The 18,541-nt window shown below is 46.1% G+C and overlaps 1 protein-coding gene across 1 annotated transcript in view; it reads left to right on the top strand.

The window, feature by feature from the left end:
• The window catches only part of OVA2 (tRNA synthetase class I (I, L, M and V) family protein), a 153,054-nt gene that overhangs the window by 44,986 nt on the left and 89,527 nt on the right, over positions 1-18,541 (top strand). Inside the window, exon 7 of the mRNA XM_086785876.1 lies at positions 12,091-12,159. Coding sequence (XP_086642002.1) covers positions 12,091-12,159 — 69 coding nt within the window. The remainder of the gene's footprint in view (positions 1-12,090; positions 12,160-18,541) is intronic.

Below are 18,541 nucleotides of genomic sequence, written 5' to 3'. Positions count from 1 at the left end.
CCCCCCCCCCCCCCCCCCTTCTCTCATCCCACCCCCCCGATGCCCCCATCTTTTTCCTTCTTGTAGCTCCCTCCCTCCCCCCCTCTCCACCGCCTCATTGTAGCTCTCGTGCCCTCCATTGGCTGTGCTTGACTCGGAGAGGAGGCAACAGCCTAGTTCGGTTCGCCGCTTGATCCACCGTTTCACGGAGCCAATAGAGATGACCATCAATGCCTCTCCGGTGCGGGCTCTCCCTCTAGAGCGCCCCCCCGCCCCCCCCCCCCCCCCCCCCCCCCCCCGCGTGCGCGCGCGCGCGCCTGAGTGCTGGGGCAGCTAGTTGACTACTTGACTACAGCGTCTTCTGATGCCTCCCTATCGAAGGAGCTGGTATTTTCGAGGAGATGGTGGCTCCCATTCGTATATGTGTGGTTCTACATCACTCTAGGCCTTCCACCCGAGAGATTGGCGTGATGATCTCCTTTCCCCTGAGAGCAGCACCTGAGATGGATTGGATCATGGAGTCAGTGTTTACCGCTATTCACCGGCAGGCCATAGAGCTCTCACATCATTTGCATGATCTGTGTATCACCGACTTGCTCACTCACTTCTGGTCATTGGCACAGATGGAGGTGGATGCCTCTGGCCACATAGACTACGAAGGGGATATGGTGCCCTTCGTAGTCTATGTGTCTCGTCATGTTTTAGTGGTAGTACCCCTTCCTCCTTGCTACACATAGCTGCATTATGATAAGTGGACCCGAGAGTGCATATTCTAGGGCTCGGACATAGTGGCTACACATGGAGGGTATGATTTGTGCCCATCTGGCATGGCTTCGGCCCACGATAGATGGTGATTACTCTCTGTCCAAACCCACGCCCAAGACTCTTCGAGTGGAGGGTAGTTCTGACAGTTCCGCCTCCCACATATCTTAGTTATGTGGATTGTCCCATGGAACATTCAGGGTTTGGGAGGTGACAATGCTTTCAGAGGTGTGGGATCCTTAGAGGAGATTTACAGAGCAGTAGTCAGTGGGCCCATCGACATTTCCTCCTCCAAGAGCATCATCTTTTTGAGGGGCCTACCTGCCGTTGTGGGAAGATCCTTTAGGGTGGGAGTCACACCTTATGGTCCCATCCTTTTGGCCTCTCCGGTACCCAGGGTGGAGTATGCATTTCCGTCAGTGAGTAGCTATTACCTGCAGTGGTCGATTGAGGCACCATTGTCATTGGGACAGCTCAGTGGGTGACCATCAAAATTGGAGAGGGTAGAGTGTGCTTTCTGAATGTATATGCATTGAATGCCCAACAGGAAGAGCCACTTTTTGGAGTACAGTACGCCAGTCCCTCCCCGGATTTCTGGTCAACATGTTAGAGTCGATAGAGGATAGACTCCGAGATGGCATGGCTACAGTTTCTGGCACAGAGTACTTGGCTTGGGAGGAGTTGATTTTGGCTTTGAGGGGGCAGGACTCTTGGCATTTACCGGAGTTTGGATGTAGCCTTGGGAGTCTGTGTTTCTCAAGATGCGACAGGAGCAGTAGAGGCCCTAACCTGTCCAGATTAGACTGGTTTTATGTAGATGAGTGGGCTTGTGGACGTGGTGGCATGATTGGTATTCTGGTAGGCACTACTTTCTCCGATTGTGCACGTGTCATTCTATCCCTAGAGTACCTCTAGAGGCAAGACATACATTTGAGCATCCGGATCCCTAACAGCCTCGTTCAGGACTTTAAGATATATTGCAGGATAAGAATCTGGGAGAGTTTGGATTTTTACTCAGGTTTAGCTGCAGGCGCCTTGGACGCAGGTGCCTTGGAGAGATCAACAGTGCAGAGTAGATTGGCTTGCTTCCAAGAGCAGGAGAGGAGCATCCGTTGGAGCCTAGCTTCCTTGCAGTTTCTCCAGGAGAGTACCCTAGATAGCCCATGGATTGAGGCCTAGTTGGGTGCAGCCCGTACTGAGCTTAGGTCCATAGAGCAGCGGAGGGTGGAGTACAGATACCATGCCAAAGCCTCCTTTTGGACCTAGGCGGGAGACACGATCACCGGGGATTTCTTTGAGATAGCAAGCCCACATAGGTGGAGGGATGGTATCCCGCAGGTTGCGAGGCATTGATGGATCCATTGTTGCACATCTCCCCCATGTGAGAGTCATTGCCACAGATTTCTTCCACTCTCTCCTCATGGGTGCCCCCCATCCTCACAGGTGCTGGATGCATGTGAGCGGGTTTGGTGACATACGAGAGAGGTGGTTCGTCCAGCTCTTTGGACTTTCATGTTGACTCCCTTTACCGTAGAGGAGTTTGTGGAGGATCTCTTTGAGATAGCAAGCCCACATAGGTGGAGGGATGGTATCCCGCAGGTTGCGAGGCCTGGATGGATCCATTGTTGCACATCTCCCCCATGTGAGAGTCATTGCCACAAATTTCTTCCACTCTCTCCTCATGGGTGCCCCCCATCCTCACAGGTGCTGGATGCATGTGAGCGGGTTTGGTGACATACGAGAGGTGGTTCGTCCAAATCTTTGGACTTTCATGTTGACTCCCTTTACCGTAGAGGAGTTTTTGGAGGATTTGACGGCACTCCCTAGGGGAAAATGCCCAGGAGAAGATGGGCTTCCATTTGTCGAGTGGTCACATGCTAGGGGCTTGCCTTCACGTATCGTGGGGAGCTTTAAGCATGGGTCCTGCTCGGTCACTTGGAGATTGGCTTACGTTCAGACAGCTGCCCCTAGAGGCCTGGGAGAGGAGCCTCACTGGGATACGGGGTAGGGATAGACTTAGCCTTGATGTCGACTCTTCCATCTCCCCCCACCCCCCCCCCCCCCCCCCCCCCTGGAGCGGCTGGCCTTGATCCCCCCCCCCCCCCCCCCTTGGCAGCGGTTGGGAGTGTTCACTAGGCATGACATACCTTTGGCAGTCCTTGGCGCGGATGAGAGCTCCACCTTACTATCGAACCTCATGGCAGACTTTAGAGAGCTGAGCCCCCTATGGAGGATTGTGGGAATGCACCTTGTAGAGAGGGTGATTGGGTTGTGGCACATAGTTGGATGGCACCAACTATTCACTCTGGAGCTTTATGGTCAAAAATCAGCTTGTGGCTAAAAGCCTACGGGGTTACGTGAGCGGGGATAAACGTCGTCCTGCAAACATTGCACCTGCTAGGGCGAGGTTCTCAGTAGGATGCTTAGCCTATAGTGGCCACTCCATAATAGAAAAGGTGGGATGCATGTGATGCCCAGGCCATGGGAGTGATCTCTTTATCACTGAAGAGATCAATTATTCCACACATTCGGTCGTGTAAAACATCACAACGTGCATGGGAAGTCTTGGAGACCATGTATCACGCCAAGAATGAGGCGGCCAGAGTTGCCTTTTTGAAGAAAGAGCTTGACAACTTAGACATGAAAGAACATCACAGCATGGTTGCTCATCTAACTAAGATCTAGGATCTTACTAGAAAAAGAACTTGTATCCAGGACATTGAATTCATTGCTAGAGTTGTATCTCAACTTCCTACCTATAGGTTTTTGCATGTATAAAATGTCAAATATATACTATATAAAATATGTAAAAATAACACTAGATGCATAGAATACATGGAAACATCAATTTGAAGCCTACAGTCTTTGAATCACAAATAACAAAGACCATATAATCATCCATCATCAATGTCAAATGTGGTCCACTATCCATGATCCATGATCCAATCATCCATCATTCCATGCCACAAAAAAAAAACCATACATGACAATACATAGGTTAAAACTTATAAGCTTGAAGTGTACATGTCACATGAATCATGATGAATCAATAGTCATGGTCCAATGCCCATAAACAATACAAAATAAATTAGCCTTGATGAGGGAAAGCGGCACACGGAAACCATAAAAAACTTTATCAAAAGAGTTGCACAAATTTCAAGATTAGATTTGGGGCAAAAAGAAAAGTCAAAAAAATTTCTTGAAAAAAACGCGTTTCCTACAAGTAAACGTTTCCACGTTTTCTTCCCTGTAGGAAACGCGTTTCCTAACTACTATGGAATGCAAGAAGAGACAGGCTAAAGAGAAGAAAAGGGAATCAGGTTTGTCAGTGGACTCTTCCAGTATGCCTGCAACAAAGATTGAGGATTCAGCTCCTTTTGTGCAGGATGATTGGGCATTCTTGGTATGTAGTTATGATACATGACAGGAGCACTTGTCTCTCAATATGAATGAGAAACAAGTCATTTGGTACTTTGATAGTGGGGCTTTTAGACACATTACATCAAAGAAGGATTTGTTCATGTCATTGAGGGCTGCTCCAGAAGGGAAGAAGGTCACATGTGCAAACAATTCTTCATATCCAGTACAAGGCATTGGTGAGATTATTGCAGATGGTTCAGACCTGTGGACTTTAGATGTGTTGTATGTGCTTGGAATCAAGAAGAATTTGCTGTCAGGCTTCTCTTTTGCTCAAAGAGGTTATGCTGTGAAATTTGAGGATGACAGATGCACAGTGAAAAATAGAGAGGAAGACTATGTTATAGTCACTTCTTGCACATTGTACCAAGGCTTGTATCATTTGGACACATATGAGAAGAATGGACAGGATGCATGCTTGGCCACCGCTTATACTTCTGCCATGCAAGAGGCAGAGTTATGGCATGCCAGGTTTGGGCATGTAAATTTTGGGAGTTTGATGTTGCTCCAGAGGCATAAAATAGTGCAAAGTATGCCACATGTTGAGCTGCCACCTAAACATGTATGTGATGAGTGCATTTTGGGCAAGATGCACAGAAATGCCTTCCCCAAGGATGGATCTGTAAGGGCTGTCCAGAAATTACAGCTCATACACAGTGATGTGTGTGGTCCCATGGGGACACCATCATTTGGGAAGCATCTATACTTCGTAACATTCATTGATGACTATTCTAGATTTGCTTGGGTTTACCCTTTGAGGGCAAAGTTTGAAGTCTTCATGTGTTTTCAACATTTTGTTGCTAAAGTTGAAAATGAGATAGGTTGCAAAGTACAAATCTTCTGCTCAGATGGAGGGGGAGAATACATGTCAAATGCATTTAAGCATATTTGGCAGAAAGAGGCATAAAGCATCAATGTACTTTCCCTTACACACCACAGCAAAATGGTGTAGCAGAAAGGAAGAATAGGTCATTGATGGAGATGGCAAGACGTATGGTTAAGGGCAAAAACCTGCCTCACAAAATTATGGATGGAGGCAATTATGTGTGCGACACATGTTTTGAATAGGTGCCCTACGAAGGCTTTGAAGACCATCACTCCTTTTGAAGCGTGGTATGATAGGAAACCTACGGTTGACTATCTCAGAATTTTTGGTTGCCCTGCATATGCTCATGTGCCTTCACAGCTTAGAGGCAAGCTAGATGACAAGGCAGTCAAATGCATATTTGTGGGCTACAACAATGGTAGCAAGGGATACCGTCTTTGCAATCCATGCAGTCAAAGGATTTTTGAAAGTAGAGATGTTGTATTTGCTGAAAATTCAGCACAACCACTTTGTAGAGTTTAGCAAACACTTTGAAAATGGTCCATAGGATATGTTTGAGGGGCTGATTCCATTGGGCATAGATGGAACATCAGACCAACCGCAAGAAATGCATATTGGACAGCCTATGGGTACTGAAATCCAGCCCCCAAATCAGCCTGTTACTCCTCATGTTGTACAAGAAGCTGTTTAGGAAGAGGGGACAGCCATGCAAGAAGCTAGAACAGTGCCTCGTTGGCTGGTTCATACTTTGCAAGAGAGAAAAATTTCAGCTCCTCTACTTGGGAGGACACGGGCTGGCTCTAGAAGTGCTCAAGAACAAGCAAATGTATTATGCATGAGTACTATTTGTGATGAAGATGAGCCATTTTCATTTGAAGAGGCTCAAGAGAATGAGCATTGGATGGAAGCCATGCAATCAGAGATGGATGCTATCCATAAGAACAAGACTTGGGATTTGGTTGACTTGCCTCTAGGCAAGAAACCCATTGGCACAAAATGGGTTTACAAAGTAAAATGGAAATCTGATGGTACTATTGACAGGTACAAGGCTTGTCTTGTGGCCAAAGGTTATGTCCAACAACGAGGCATAGACTATGATGAAACTTTTGCACCGACTTCTCGGCTTACGATTATTAGATGTGTTGTTCCATTGGTTGCCCATCATGGATGGAAAGTGCATTAATTGGACATAAAAACAGCTTTTCTTAATGGGCACTTGCAGGAAGAAGTTTATGTAAGTCAGCCTATTGGATTTGTGATGCATGGTCAATAAGGCGAAGTGTGCAAGCTCCGCAAAGCACTTTATGGTCTCAAACAAGCTCCAAGAGCTTGGTATGAGAAAATTCATGCATATTGATGACGGTAGTGGGGATGTCGTAGTATCTAGTCCATACTATGCATAATGGAGTTGATAGTTATATAGTCTTGTGGGTTGACTACCATGAGTATATAACATGCACACTCCTAAAAGGTGAATTTGGGCATGTTCTTCGATTCATCTAGGTATATATACACTTGACTAGCCAGGGATTCAACAAAAGTCCAACTAAGAGCACCGTCTATATCAAAGAGGATCATGGTATTTTGATTATGCTCATACTCTACGTGGATGACATGCTTTTGACCGGAAATAATGAGGATTTAATTTCAGCTTTCAAAGCTACATTAAAGACCTCATTTGAAATGTCAAATTTGGGTTTATTGCACTATTACTTGGGCATACAATTTGTGCAGACGGATGAAGGCATTTTTATGCTTCAATCCAAATACATACAGAAACTCCTGCATAAGTTTGGCTTCCAGGATTGTAAGCCTATTTCTACACCTGTAGAACTCGGGCCCAAATTGAGCATGTATGATACAGGAGAGCCTCATGACATGAGCTTGTATAGCCAGGCAGTGGGCTGCCTCATATACTTGTGTAATACAGGCCTAGATATTCAGTTTGGTGTGTCCGAGTCAAGCAAATTTATGTATAACCCAGGGACAAAGCATTGGCAGGCTGTGAAACACATTTTTCGCTATCTTCAGGGCACCGTGGATCTTGGATTGCTCTGTCCCAAGGGGGACAGTTTGCAGCTCCATGCATACAATGATTCAAATTGGACTGGTGATTATGACACTCGACAATCTACTAGTGGGAATTGTATTTTTATGGGCAATTCATGCATATCATGGTTAAGTAAAAAGCAACCCACTATTGCTAGATCTATGTGAACCTGAGTACAAAGCAACCTTCACTACTACGCTAGATTGTTTATGGCTAAGAAGGTTACTCTCAGGACTTCGTGAATGTCAGTAGACACCCACCACCATACTCACTGACAGTCAGAGTGCTATGACTGTGGCACGAAATCGAGTTTTCCATGCTCGTACCAAGCACATAGAGATACATTATCACTATGTCAGGGAGAGGCTTCATGCAGGGGAGATCACTTTGACCTACTGTCCTACACAGGACAATGTTGCAGATTTGTTTACCAAGGCATTGTCTCGAGAGAAGTTTGAAGCTTTCCGCAAAGCTTGAGGCTTACTCTTCTACAGGGAGTGATCTGCTACCTTATATAGGTTCACAAAATCACTACAGGGGGGATTTGAAGGCGTCTTACAGATCTTACAGATTAGTAGTGCTATGTGTGAACATGGGCTTACCAAGGGAACTTTTTTCCATTGGGTTTTTCCCCCGGGACATCTAGTGTGAAAGGACACTACACTTTATATCGTGTACCTGAACTTCATTTTCTGATCACTTAATATATGTGCAAGTACTTCTCCCACTCCTGCTGCAAGTCGTGTTGCTTTTTGTGAGTGTGTGTGCGCTTCATTGCTATCCATTCCCTAACTCTAGCATCCAAGAGGGCCAATAGGGAGCTCATGTGGAGACCCAGGGAGTAGAGGATCTGCCAATTATGCCACATAGAGGTTGAGACAGAGGAGCATCATATGTCGTTGCCCAGTATGCTATGAGCGCCGCGAGTGGTTTCACTGTCTGTTCCATAAGGGATTTGGCTCACTTTCCAAGATCATTGACTTCTCGGACGAGTGTTACCTAGGGCTCTTCCTGCTTGAGCTTCGTAGACATAGGCACACTTTCTTCAGAGAGCTTCAACCCTAGCCACCCCGACCCCTCCCTTGCCAGCCAACCATCACCAGCTTCTCCCAAGTCCAAGAGGAAGAGGACACCCACACAGTGGATCCCATGGATAGTTTTGTATCACTCTTGTGAGATAGTTTCGAGTTCTATTTTATTTTCGTTCGAGGATGAGATATGCCATGGGCATTATTGTATCACTTTGGTCTCATAGGCACATTGGGTCTTTAGTAGACGCTTAATATATTTTTCTTTCTTTCTTTCTTTCTTTCTCTTTGACTCACCAAAGGGCTACAGAGGCATTTGGATGCATTAAGGGCATCCTATTGTATGTAGACGACATTGTCCTCATCTCTGACTCATCAGAGGGGCTACAGAGGCATTTGGATGCATTACAGGTCCTTTGCAAGGACCGGGACCTCACTGTGAACCATGGGAAGACCAAGGTTACGATCTTTAACACCTCCCCGTAGTGGATAGGTAGATGCGCACCGCAGTTTGCATATAGTGGGGAGCCCGTGGAGCATGTTACCCCTTATGTATATATTGGAATCACTATTGCTGGTCCGTAGTTCTCTATGCAGGAGACAACGGAAACTAGATTGATGCGTGGCTATGCAGCCCTGGGCTCACTCGAGAGGTAGTGCTCACAGATACAATCTCATGAGCCGAGAATGAGCTCTAGCGATTTGACACTCTAGTCACACTTGCACTATTGTATGGACCTCCCATTTGGGGTCCCAGTTTCTACCACAGGAGGAGACAGAGAGCTGAAATAGATACAGAAGAGGTGTATGATGGTGAAAGGCGATGGAGAGGCACCTAGTGATGATGATCTTGCACATGATTAGGAGTAACCCAACAGTGCCACATGAGATTGTGCGAGCGGAGATGGGGGTTGAACCAATCGTGGCAGAGGCTCTATTCCATACAGTGATGTACTAGCACAGATTATGGGAGCTCCTAAAACCGGTCTATGGACACATAAAGCGGTAATTCATTCACAAATAACCTGGACTTACTCAGACACACAATCACAGAATCCTCGCTCCCTCGCTCAACAACACATTGGCCCCGAAGTCCGGCGCCCCTTGCGGTATTTCTTTATTGTTAAAAGGTTGGAAAATTACAAATCACAAGTGCAACAAAGCACTCTACTTGCATCAGCTGAATTTTACAAATTCTAGGAGAAATTTGCCAGCATAACTGCACTAAAACTGTTCCATAACATCTCAGAATGAATCCCAACTGACAGGCTCACTTCCATAGGCATTAAGCTACCCAATGGAGTCCAAAACATCACAATTCAGCTTGCTGTAATTTTCTGCACAGACCTGTTGTCAGCTCTGTTTTCAATCCAACATAACCCTTGTATTGTCCTGGAGGACTTTAGCAAAGTCCTACTGCATTTTGGCATCAACCGGGCAACATAACAGCCAAAAAACAGCACCTAAACAGTGCTGAAACAGCATTGTATTGAAGAGGTTATTACCCTCTTCCATCCCTGCTTTGGTGTAGGAACTAACTACACCTGTTCCTATTCAAAGAGGCAACTAGCCTTTGCATATAAGCATGAAATTCACACAATGGTACCTGATTTTATCTGATGAAAGCATTTCCATAGTCTGCAAGAGAGAGAAAGAGAGAGAGAGGCTGTGGGGAGCAAGCTCAACCCTCAATTCATGAGTTGTAGGGCAAGGGAGTGCACCAAAAATGCTGGTTTTTCTGCCACAATACCACACGATGGCTGCAAATGAGCCTCCTTTTCCCAAATTCCCACGCTTCCCTCTTCTCAATGAGGAAAATGCACCAAAATTTGACACTTGGCACATTTTTAAGCCTTTTCCACATGCAATCTTCCAGGCTAAAAATCTCCTGACTGGTTCACATTCTCACAACAGTCCTTTGTTAGCTTTTGGTCCCCTTGACATTCCGCACAAACTGACGCGAACACTTTTCAATTCCGACACTGCCAAAAATAGCAGTTCCCTAGATTTTAGGGATGATGTCATCTGCATTCCTTCTGGTCTCCTGACTATCTTTGACCACTATGGTCACTTCAGAATTTGCTTAGAATTCAAGATACATTCACATTTCGGTGGCGGCCACTTACTAGTGTAAACTGGCCTATACCCTCATTCAGTGGCCATGTCCTGGACACTGTCCTTCATCTTTCAGTGCCCATGTCCTGGACACTGTCCTTCATCTTTCAGTGCAGTTCTCAGGCTTAGCCAACCACTGGTCCAAAGTCCCACTGGCTGACCCATTCTGACATTGCAATGGCCCAAGCCCTTCCAAGAGATACCGGGGGAAAGCAACAGCAACCAAAGAGAAAGAATAGAAAAATATATATATTTATAAAGAAATGTAAATAAGGAAAACAACTGCAAAAAGTTTCACCTCCTGGTGACAGCTCCCACTAGATAGATACCCCTGGCTCACCCTAGTGTCCTCGAGACAGCTGCCACTAGACGGAGACACGCAATGCTGATATGCACAGGTGAGCACTTGGTTCAGTATATACATGGCATGTAGATGGGGGCACTCCCCCTGTTTCAGTACAACATAGAGCCCCCCTCCTTTGCTCTCAGCTGCACAAGGCTGAATAGGGTCATCTCAGTAAGGACATTGTGAGACTGAATACTCAGAGGACTTGGTGTTCATCCGTTCATCTCCTGGGGACGAAGATGGCCTTATACAGAGATCATCATCTTTTTTGCTTGACAGAGGACGGTTTCATCATATGCCCGTCACATTTGTCATGTGGGGTGTGATGTGCGATTGGACAGATCGCACCTCATACCATCAGTGTTGAGAGTGGAGACAACTAGGTATGGGCTGGGGGAAGCTGCACCAGAGGATAGGATATGCTAGCTTTGCCATACAAAGGCCCACTATATATGCCGATGTTCGGTATACTATTGAGATCAGGGGGAGGTTCCACTGCCTCTTCTGAGACGGATTTGGACCACTTTCTAGGATCACGGATTTGGACCACTTTCTGAGACCAGAGATGCTTGGGGCTTTTCCTTCTGGAGCTCCACAGAGATAGGGAGTCCTCATTGCGGCCCAAACCAACTGCACCCGTTCGAGGACCAACATAGAGAGCTCTCACTGACTTCTTCCAGACCAGAGCTCGGAGAGCAAATCCACCCACTACACTTGTCCTCCAGGTTGATGCAGGAGCCCGATCGAGAGGAGTGACTCTAGACAAAGCCTTCAAGCTATGTAGAGCCCGATGCCCACGACCCTATGGCCCCCACCCACGCTCGCGTCACCACAAGAGATTAGAGCCGTCATTCCCACCACCACAGGACTCTCTTGCCGGCTCAGCTTTACTACATTGGGTACCATGATGCAGCGCCCTATGTGGGATATTTTAGGGTGATGTGAGAGCTTTACGCTCTTTGTATTGGGATCAGCTGCGGCATTTCAGCTCTTGTTTCTTTCTTTTAATTTTAGTACCCATGATGATGTATTCCATGGACATGATGTAATCTTTTGGTTTCATAGGTCATTTTGGCCTTTTGTAGACGTTAATATAACTTTCTTTCTTTCTTTCTTCTTCTTCTTCTTCTCTCTCTCTCTCTCTCTCTCTCTCTCTCTCTCTCTTTGACTCTCTAACTCTCTAACTCTCAATAACTCTGTGACTCTCTCTCTTTATAACAGTGAGGGCATAACAAGGTAGGTTATGGGTGGAGAGACACGGCTGGTGGGAGGGCGAGCCTCAGCCTAGTAAGGACTAGTGCTAAATGCAAGCGAACTGGAAGAACTGCTGGTGAAACTTTCACTTCAATCTTCGCTTCAGTCGGAATTCTCGCACTTAGCAAGTCAAGACTGGCTATGAGACCTATGCTCTTGCATGTGTCTTGATTTGTAGTGACTGCTTAAATGTGTTTTTTAAGGATCCACTAACATTTTTGCAAGTGTTTTCACTGTTATCTTTCCATTGGGAATTATTTTGGGGGAAAAGATAAACGATTTCCGTGCTATGTTGTGTTTTTCTTCTTGACAGAGGTATGGTGTTTGGGCGGACTGGAACAATCCTTACCTAACTTTGAATCCGGAATATGAAGCTGCTCAGGTCAGCGGTGCGTCTAACCCCTACTATTATTTTCAAACTTCACAACTAAGAAAGTTTCTAACTTTCCTCATTCATTGTTTGGAGCTTTGCTACAAGGAAAGGACCTTCAATTAAACTTGCTGCTGCTTCTCTAGAGAGGAGTAATACATAGGAACATAGTTTTCAAAAACATGTTTTGAAATGTTTGGCTATTTCAGTGCTAGAAAGGCTTACATGAGTTATGGTTCTTTGGAGAGCTAATTTCATGTGCTTGAGAAGATTTGACTTGATCTTTTAGGAGTGGTACTCCCTCAACATTATTAAAAGGATACATGATAACTCCAAACTAATATTTTCAATTGTTAGAGTCCATTGCTGTTCAAAGCATAAAAAGTGAAGTTTTTTCTCCATTCGAAGAACTTAGTCTTAGCTATGAGTCTGAAGTCATGGTCCATCAAAATATACCGGTAAGGGATTAGGTTTTATGAATTGTAATCAGTGTGCTTAGCAACTTAGCAAGGATCTTTCAACCGGCTCTATCTTATAATAACAAACCGAGCCACTCCCCGTACGGCGCACAGCATGAGGATATTATGGAGTTCTCATAGCTCGGGGAAGTCCTCTTGCTCGAGGAATTAATGTGAGGATAGGGAGTCACTCGGTCCCACTACCTGATCTGGATGACCCTATCAGAATACATGAGCTGGGTATCACTGACACGGGGTAATAGAGATCATCACAAGACCGTGGGGAGGTCACGGTGTATGTAAAGCTGGGAGCTGCACATGGTCTTGATCTATAACTAAATATCCCGATGGCTCTCCTCCGATGCCCTCACCTCCTACCCTTACTCAGGAGGTAACAACACTGTAGGCTGCTTGATGGGATATCCGGCTTTGGCACACCTTCTCCCTGACTTCTCCATTCTACCACCCCCCTTTGAAGCCGACCATGCCTACCTCTCTTTCACTCTTACCTGCACACCACCTGTCCCCCCACCGCCATCACCTCCCATCTCACATTATGTAAGCCCAGTGGGGTGTGCCGTGATAGATTCAATCACGTATCCAAGAGATAAAGATATTGAGAGAGGGGGAGAGAGAGAAGGGATTAGGGAGCTTTGCATAGAGCACACACACTAAGTGGAGAACAGGCCCCGCCCCCTTTGAGGAATTTATTCAGGAACAATCCACGGGCTTATCAAGCCAGGATCAATACAACCAATGAATACAAAATCAAACAAATATGTCGATGTAGAAATCCAAGTCGGAGTCAATGTCGAGGTACGAGATCTTTGATGCCGAGCACCACAGGGATGTGTCGGAATGCACAGCGGAAAAATAAGACAAGTGCTGTAGAGAACTAAGCGCAAAAGTGTAGAGAGAGAGAGAGAGAAACTGTATAAACTCTGTTATATACACGTGATACTGATACAAAATAGGAGGTGGGGACAAGGGTGGTATAAATACCACCCCAAGTGCTGGTTGGCCAGGGCAAAACAGTCGACAGCCTGCTCTTGACGTCCAAGACGGTGAAAAATGCAGTCGGCGAGCATATCCACAGTCGGCCAGGACACAGACATCAGTCCGCTAGCACAACATCAATGGGCCGGAAAAAAACTGTCCCACGACTAGGAAAAAATAGGGAAAATATGAAAAAAGTGGGGAAAAATGAGAAAGGCTCTGGGCGGATACACCCACAACAATGGCCCTAATTGTACAGACAGGAGATGGCTGCTAAAATCCCCTCTCAGCTCTTGGATGTAGAACCATTCCCAGTGAGTGGAGCATAGCTTGAGGTAGAGACTTCGTGAAGAGGTCCTCCGCATTGTCCTCTGTTGTACAATAAACAAGCAAGATGTCACCAGCCAAAATCTTCTCACGAACAAAGTGATATTGTATCTCTATGTGCGTGGTCTGGGCATGGAAGACTGGGTTCCGAGCAATAGCTATACAACTTTGGTTATCGCACTGCCATTGCTGAGAAACAAAGAACTCCCTTTGGGTCTGCCAAATCTCCAATCCCAAGAAGAAATGGAGTAAGCCTAAGTCGGTCAACTCAAACTCCGTTGACAAGGCAGCCTTCGTCACTGCTATGTGCTCCACATGACCGCCAGTGAGAATGAGATCATCCACATAACGGATAATCAATGTGACCAAACCGCGTTCTCGAAAGAGACACAAGTTAGTATCTGCAACTGATCTTTGAAATCTTGTCCGTAGAAAGAAGGAATCAATCTTCTAATTCCAAGCCTGTACAAGGCCTTCTGCAACCTGTAAACCATCCCCTTTGATCCCGAAACCTCAAAGCCTAGAGGCTGCTCAACATACACCTCCTCCTGCAAGTCACCATTAAGGAATGCAAATTTTACATCCATTTGATATACGTGCCCACCGCTGAGAAGAGGCAAGGGCAGGAACTTTCTAAATCGTGGTCATCCTCGCTGTCGATGCAAAGGTATCCTCATAGTCGATGCCATGCCGCTGAGCATAGGCCTTAGCCACAAGTCTGGCCTTTTTCTTGTCCATCGGCCTATCAGATGTATACTTGGTCTTGAAGACCCACTTGACACCAATGATTGACCGTTTTGATGGCCTCGGAACCAACTCCCAAGTTTTATATATGGCATCCAATTTCACTTGCATGGCTTTCCTCCAAGTCTCTTGAGAAAGAGCTTCCTTCATGGAAGTGGGCTCTTTGTCCCAAATGATAAGAGACATCAAAGCATAGTTTACCTCTAACAGTTCCTCGGAATGACTTTTGGCACAAACTCTGTGCGATCTTCGAGGTTCATCCTCAGTGGTCCACTCGAAGGGAAGCTTCGTAACACCTGACTCCCGAATGGTGTCTAACAACCACTTTGGTACTCGAACAGAAAGCGGAGCCTCTTGCTGCTGATGGGGCTCATCTCTAGCCTCGGGCTCAACCTCTACAAGTGACTGAGGCTGTCGAGTTGGAACAATAGACTGGGAATCATCCTCAGACTCATGTGGTTCTCCAAGAAGTGGCGGCTCATCAACAGTGGAAGCTGGAACATGCTCATCAAAGACAACATCTCTGTTGACTACAACCTCGTTCCGCTCTGGGTCGTATAACTTGTAGCCTTTGGAAAGAGAATTATATCCCACAAATCCAAGCTTATGGGACATCGTGTCAAGCTTTCCCCTCTGCTTCTTTGGAATGTGAACATAGGCATCACTCCCAAACACACGGAAATGAGAGACATCTGGTTTCCTACCAAAATAAACCTCAAATGAAGTCATCTTTGGTATTGAAGTCGTCGGAGATCGGTTGAGGATATGGACAGTTGTAGCCATAGCCTCTCCCCACTGACTTTTCATGTCTGCCTTTTCACGGCCAGACTTTTCACGGCTCACCTTTTCATGACCTCGAATAATATTTTCCAGTCCTAAATTTTCACATCTGCTTTTTCACTCACTTTTTCACAGCCTGACTTTTCACGTCTGCCTTTTCACCGGCCAGACTTTTCATGGCTCACCTTTTCATGAAATAACATTTTCACGTCTGCTTTTTTGCTTTTTCACGCCTGAATTTTTCATCGACTGACTTTTCATGCCTCACTTTTTCACGGCGTGACTTTTCATGCCTCACTTTTTCACGACCTGACTTTTTCACGTCTGTATTTTCACGGTTAGACTTTTCACACGACTAACCTTTTCACGTCTGCTTTTTCACCGACTGACTTTTTCATGATTGACTTTTCACACCTCACTTTTTCATGGCCTGCAAACTCACGAACTCACTCTAACCATGCACCTCTATGCCACAACCTTCCCCTGACTATTAACACACCCCAGGATTTCGGCCTCTCGACCAATGGCCAGTCAAGGCGTCAGAACCTCCGCCTTGTGGAGGGTTCGTAAAACGCTCTTCGTGGTTCAAGACCATAGGCACAAGCTTCTCCCATGTGATAGTGCTGAGCCTGCCAATGGTAATCAAAGAGGAGTAAAAAGTTGAAGAATACATACTGAGAGGTCAGATGCGACAGCAAAGTGATGGTCATGTCCTCTGAAGATATCTCGTTCCCAGCTTGAAGAACATCCTGCTCAAGAGCCTGCAACTTGTTGATGTGCTCCCGCATCGTCAAAGACTTTGCAGGATTCATCACCTGCATCTGCACTTCCAAGGAAATCCGCTTCATGGGTGATACCCTATTATATAGAGAAGCCAAATGTTGCCAAATCCCTTTGGCTAGCGTCATATGTTTGATATGATTAATCACCTCTGGTGTGCAATTAAGGAAGATGAAAGAACGCACACGGGTATTGACACGATCTCACAACTGTGCCTGAGCCTCCTGTTCTTTCTGAGTAGAGGGTAAAAGCTTCCCGTCCTCGAACTCTGACCGTGGAACACCAACCACAATGAAATCAACCAAGTCATAAGACTCCAAGACAGACTCCATCATTACCTTCCAGATGTCGTAGTTGGTCCCATCCAACTGTCGATCCACCGGGAATGTGAGGAGAGTAGGGATCTTCATGTGCTTCTTAGCCATCTCAAGCAAATCTGCCATCTCAAGGGTTCACAAGGTCTTGTGAAGGGAGGGTGGGTGGGAAAAAAAATGAAGAAGAGACTGCAAATAATATGCACGGTGGCTGTCCAATGGGGATGGCCACCTTCTACTCGATCTCCAAGTCCCGAACAGCCCAAGAAATCTCCAATTAGCACCACAAATCAGTAAACCCTTAAGCTCCCACTGTCTCCAATCTTCAAGCCACCTGGGGCTCTGATACCATGTCGGAGTGCACAACGGAAAAATAAGACAAGTGCTGTAGAGAAATAAGCGTAGAAGTGTAGAGAGAGAGAAGCTGTAGAAACTTTGCTATATACACGTGAAACCGATATAAAATAGGAGGTGGGGGCAAGGGTGGTATTTATACCACCCCCAAGTGTTGGTCAGCCAGGTCAAAACAGCCGACATCCTGCTCTTGATGTCCACGATTGTGAAAAATGCAGTTGGCCAGCAAAAAACTGTCCCACGACTAGGAAAAAATAGGGAAAACATGGAAAAAGTGGGAAAAAATGAGAGAGGCTCTGGACGGGCACACCCACAACAATGGCCCTAACTGTATAGACAAGAGATGACTGCTAACAAGATGAGCCATGAGAGTCTCTCACCTTGGGGTAGTTCTAGATCCAATATCCAAATCCAAGTCTAGATCCAAGTCTAAATCCAAGTCCAGATCCAAGTCTAAATCTTGTAAACAAGACATAGTAGATATATGCAGGTGACAAGTGTATGATGTCCAGTCGTAAGATGGATGCCCAATCTTGGAGTAGATATGACTCCCAACAAAGTTGCAAAATAGCTGGGAGGGGTTGTCAGATGGTTGGTGATGCTGGCAGCTTAGCTAGACAGCAAGTGGCGTATCTGGGTGGTGCTGATGAGGTGGCGCAAGTGCTGATAGGCAGTGGTTGGCACACATGCACCCTTCTTTGATCCTACTCCCTCTTGGTTCTCCAAGCAAGGAATTCTTCGTCTATGAGAAGTTGTTTGAAGTGCTAAAAGTCATGCTACTCTTCTGGTGACATGGCCATGGTCTCATGAGTAACGGATCAATGGCCCTGGTTCCTGTCCAGAAGTCTTGGATCGGCCTCATAGTTGTTCCCTTCATTAGGCCCTTGGTTTCCCTCTACTCTCGACATGATTCTGTCACTCCAAGAAAGATTCCTCGAGGGAAATCTTGCTCTGATACCATTGTAAGCCCAACGGGGTGTGTCATGAAAGATTCAACCACGTATCCAAGAGATAAAGATATAGAGAGAGGGGGGGAGAGAGAAGGGATTAGGGAGCTTTGCATAGTACACACACACACAGAGTAGGGAACATGCCCCACTCCCTTTCTGTAATTTATTCAAGAACAATCAACGAGCTTATCAAGCTAGGATCAATACAACCAGTGAATACAAAATCAAAAAAATATGTCGATGTAGAAATCCAAGTTGGAGTCGATGTCGAGGCACGAGATCTCTGAAGCCAAGCACACCACGGGGATGTCCCACAAGAGTCTCTCACCGGGCTAGTACCAGATCCAATATCCATATCCAAGTCTAGGTACAGGTCCAAGTCCAGATCTAAGTCAATCTTGTAAACAAGACACACAATAGATATATGCAGATGACAAGTGTATGATGTCTAGTCATAAGATGGATGCCCAATCTTGGAGTAGATACGACCCCCAACAAAGTTGCAGAATAGCTGGGAGGCGTTGTCAGAAGGCTGGCAGTGTATGCAGCTTTGCTAGACAACAAGTGGCAAATCAAGGCGGTGGTGATGAGGTGGTGCGAGTGCTGATAGGCGGTGGCTGGCACACAAGCAACGTCAGCGGTTGTTGGCCTGGCAGAAAGTGGCGGCAGCCTGCTGGCACACGCCGTTGTG

Source organism: Cibotium barometz, chromosome 48, assembly GCF_041138505.1.
Source record: "Cibotium barometz isolate CiBa-2024 chromosome 48, ASM4113850v1, whole genome shotgun sequence".
NCBI lineage: Eukaryota > Viridiplantae > Streptophyta > Polypodiopsida > Cyatheales > Cibotiaceae > Cibotium > Cibotium barometz.
This window is presented reverse-complemented; position numbering and strand designations above follow the sequence as displayed.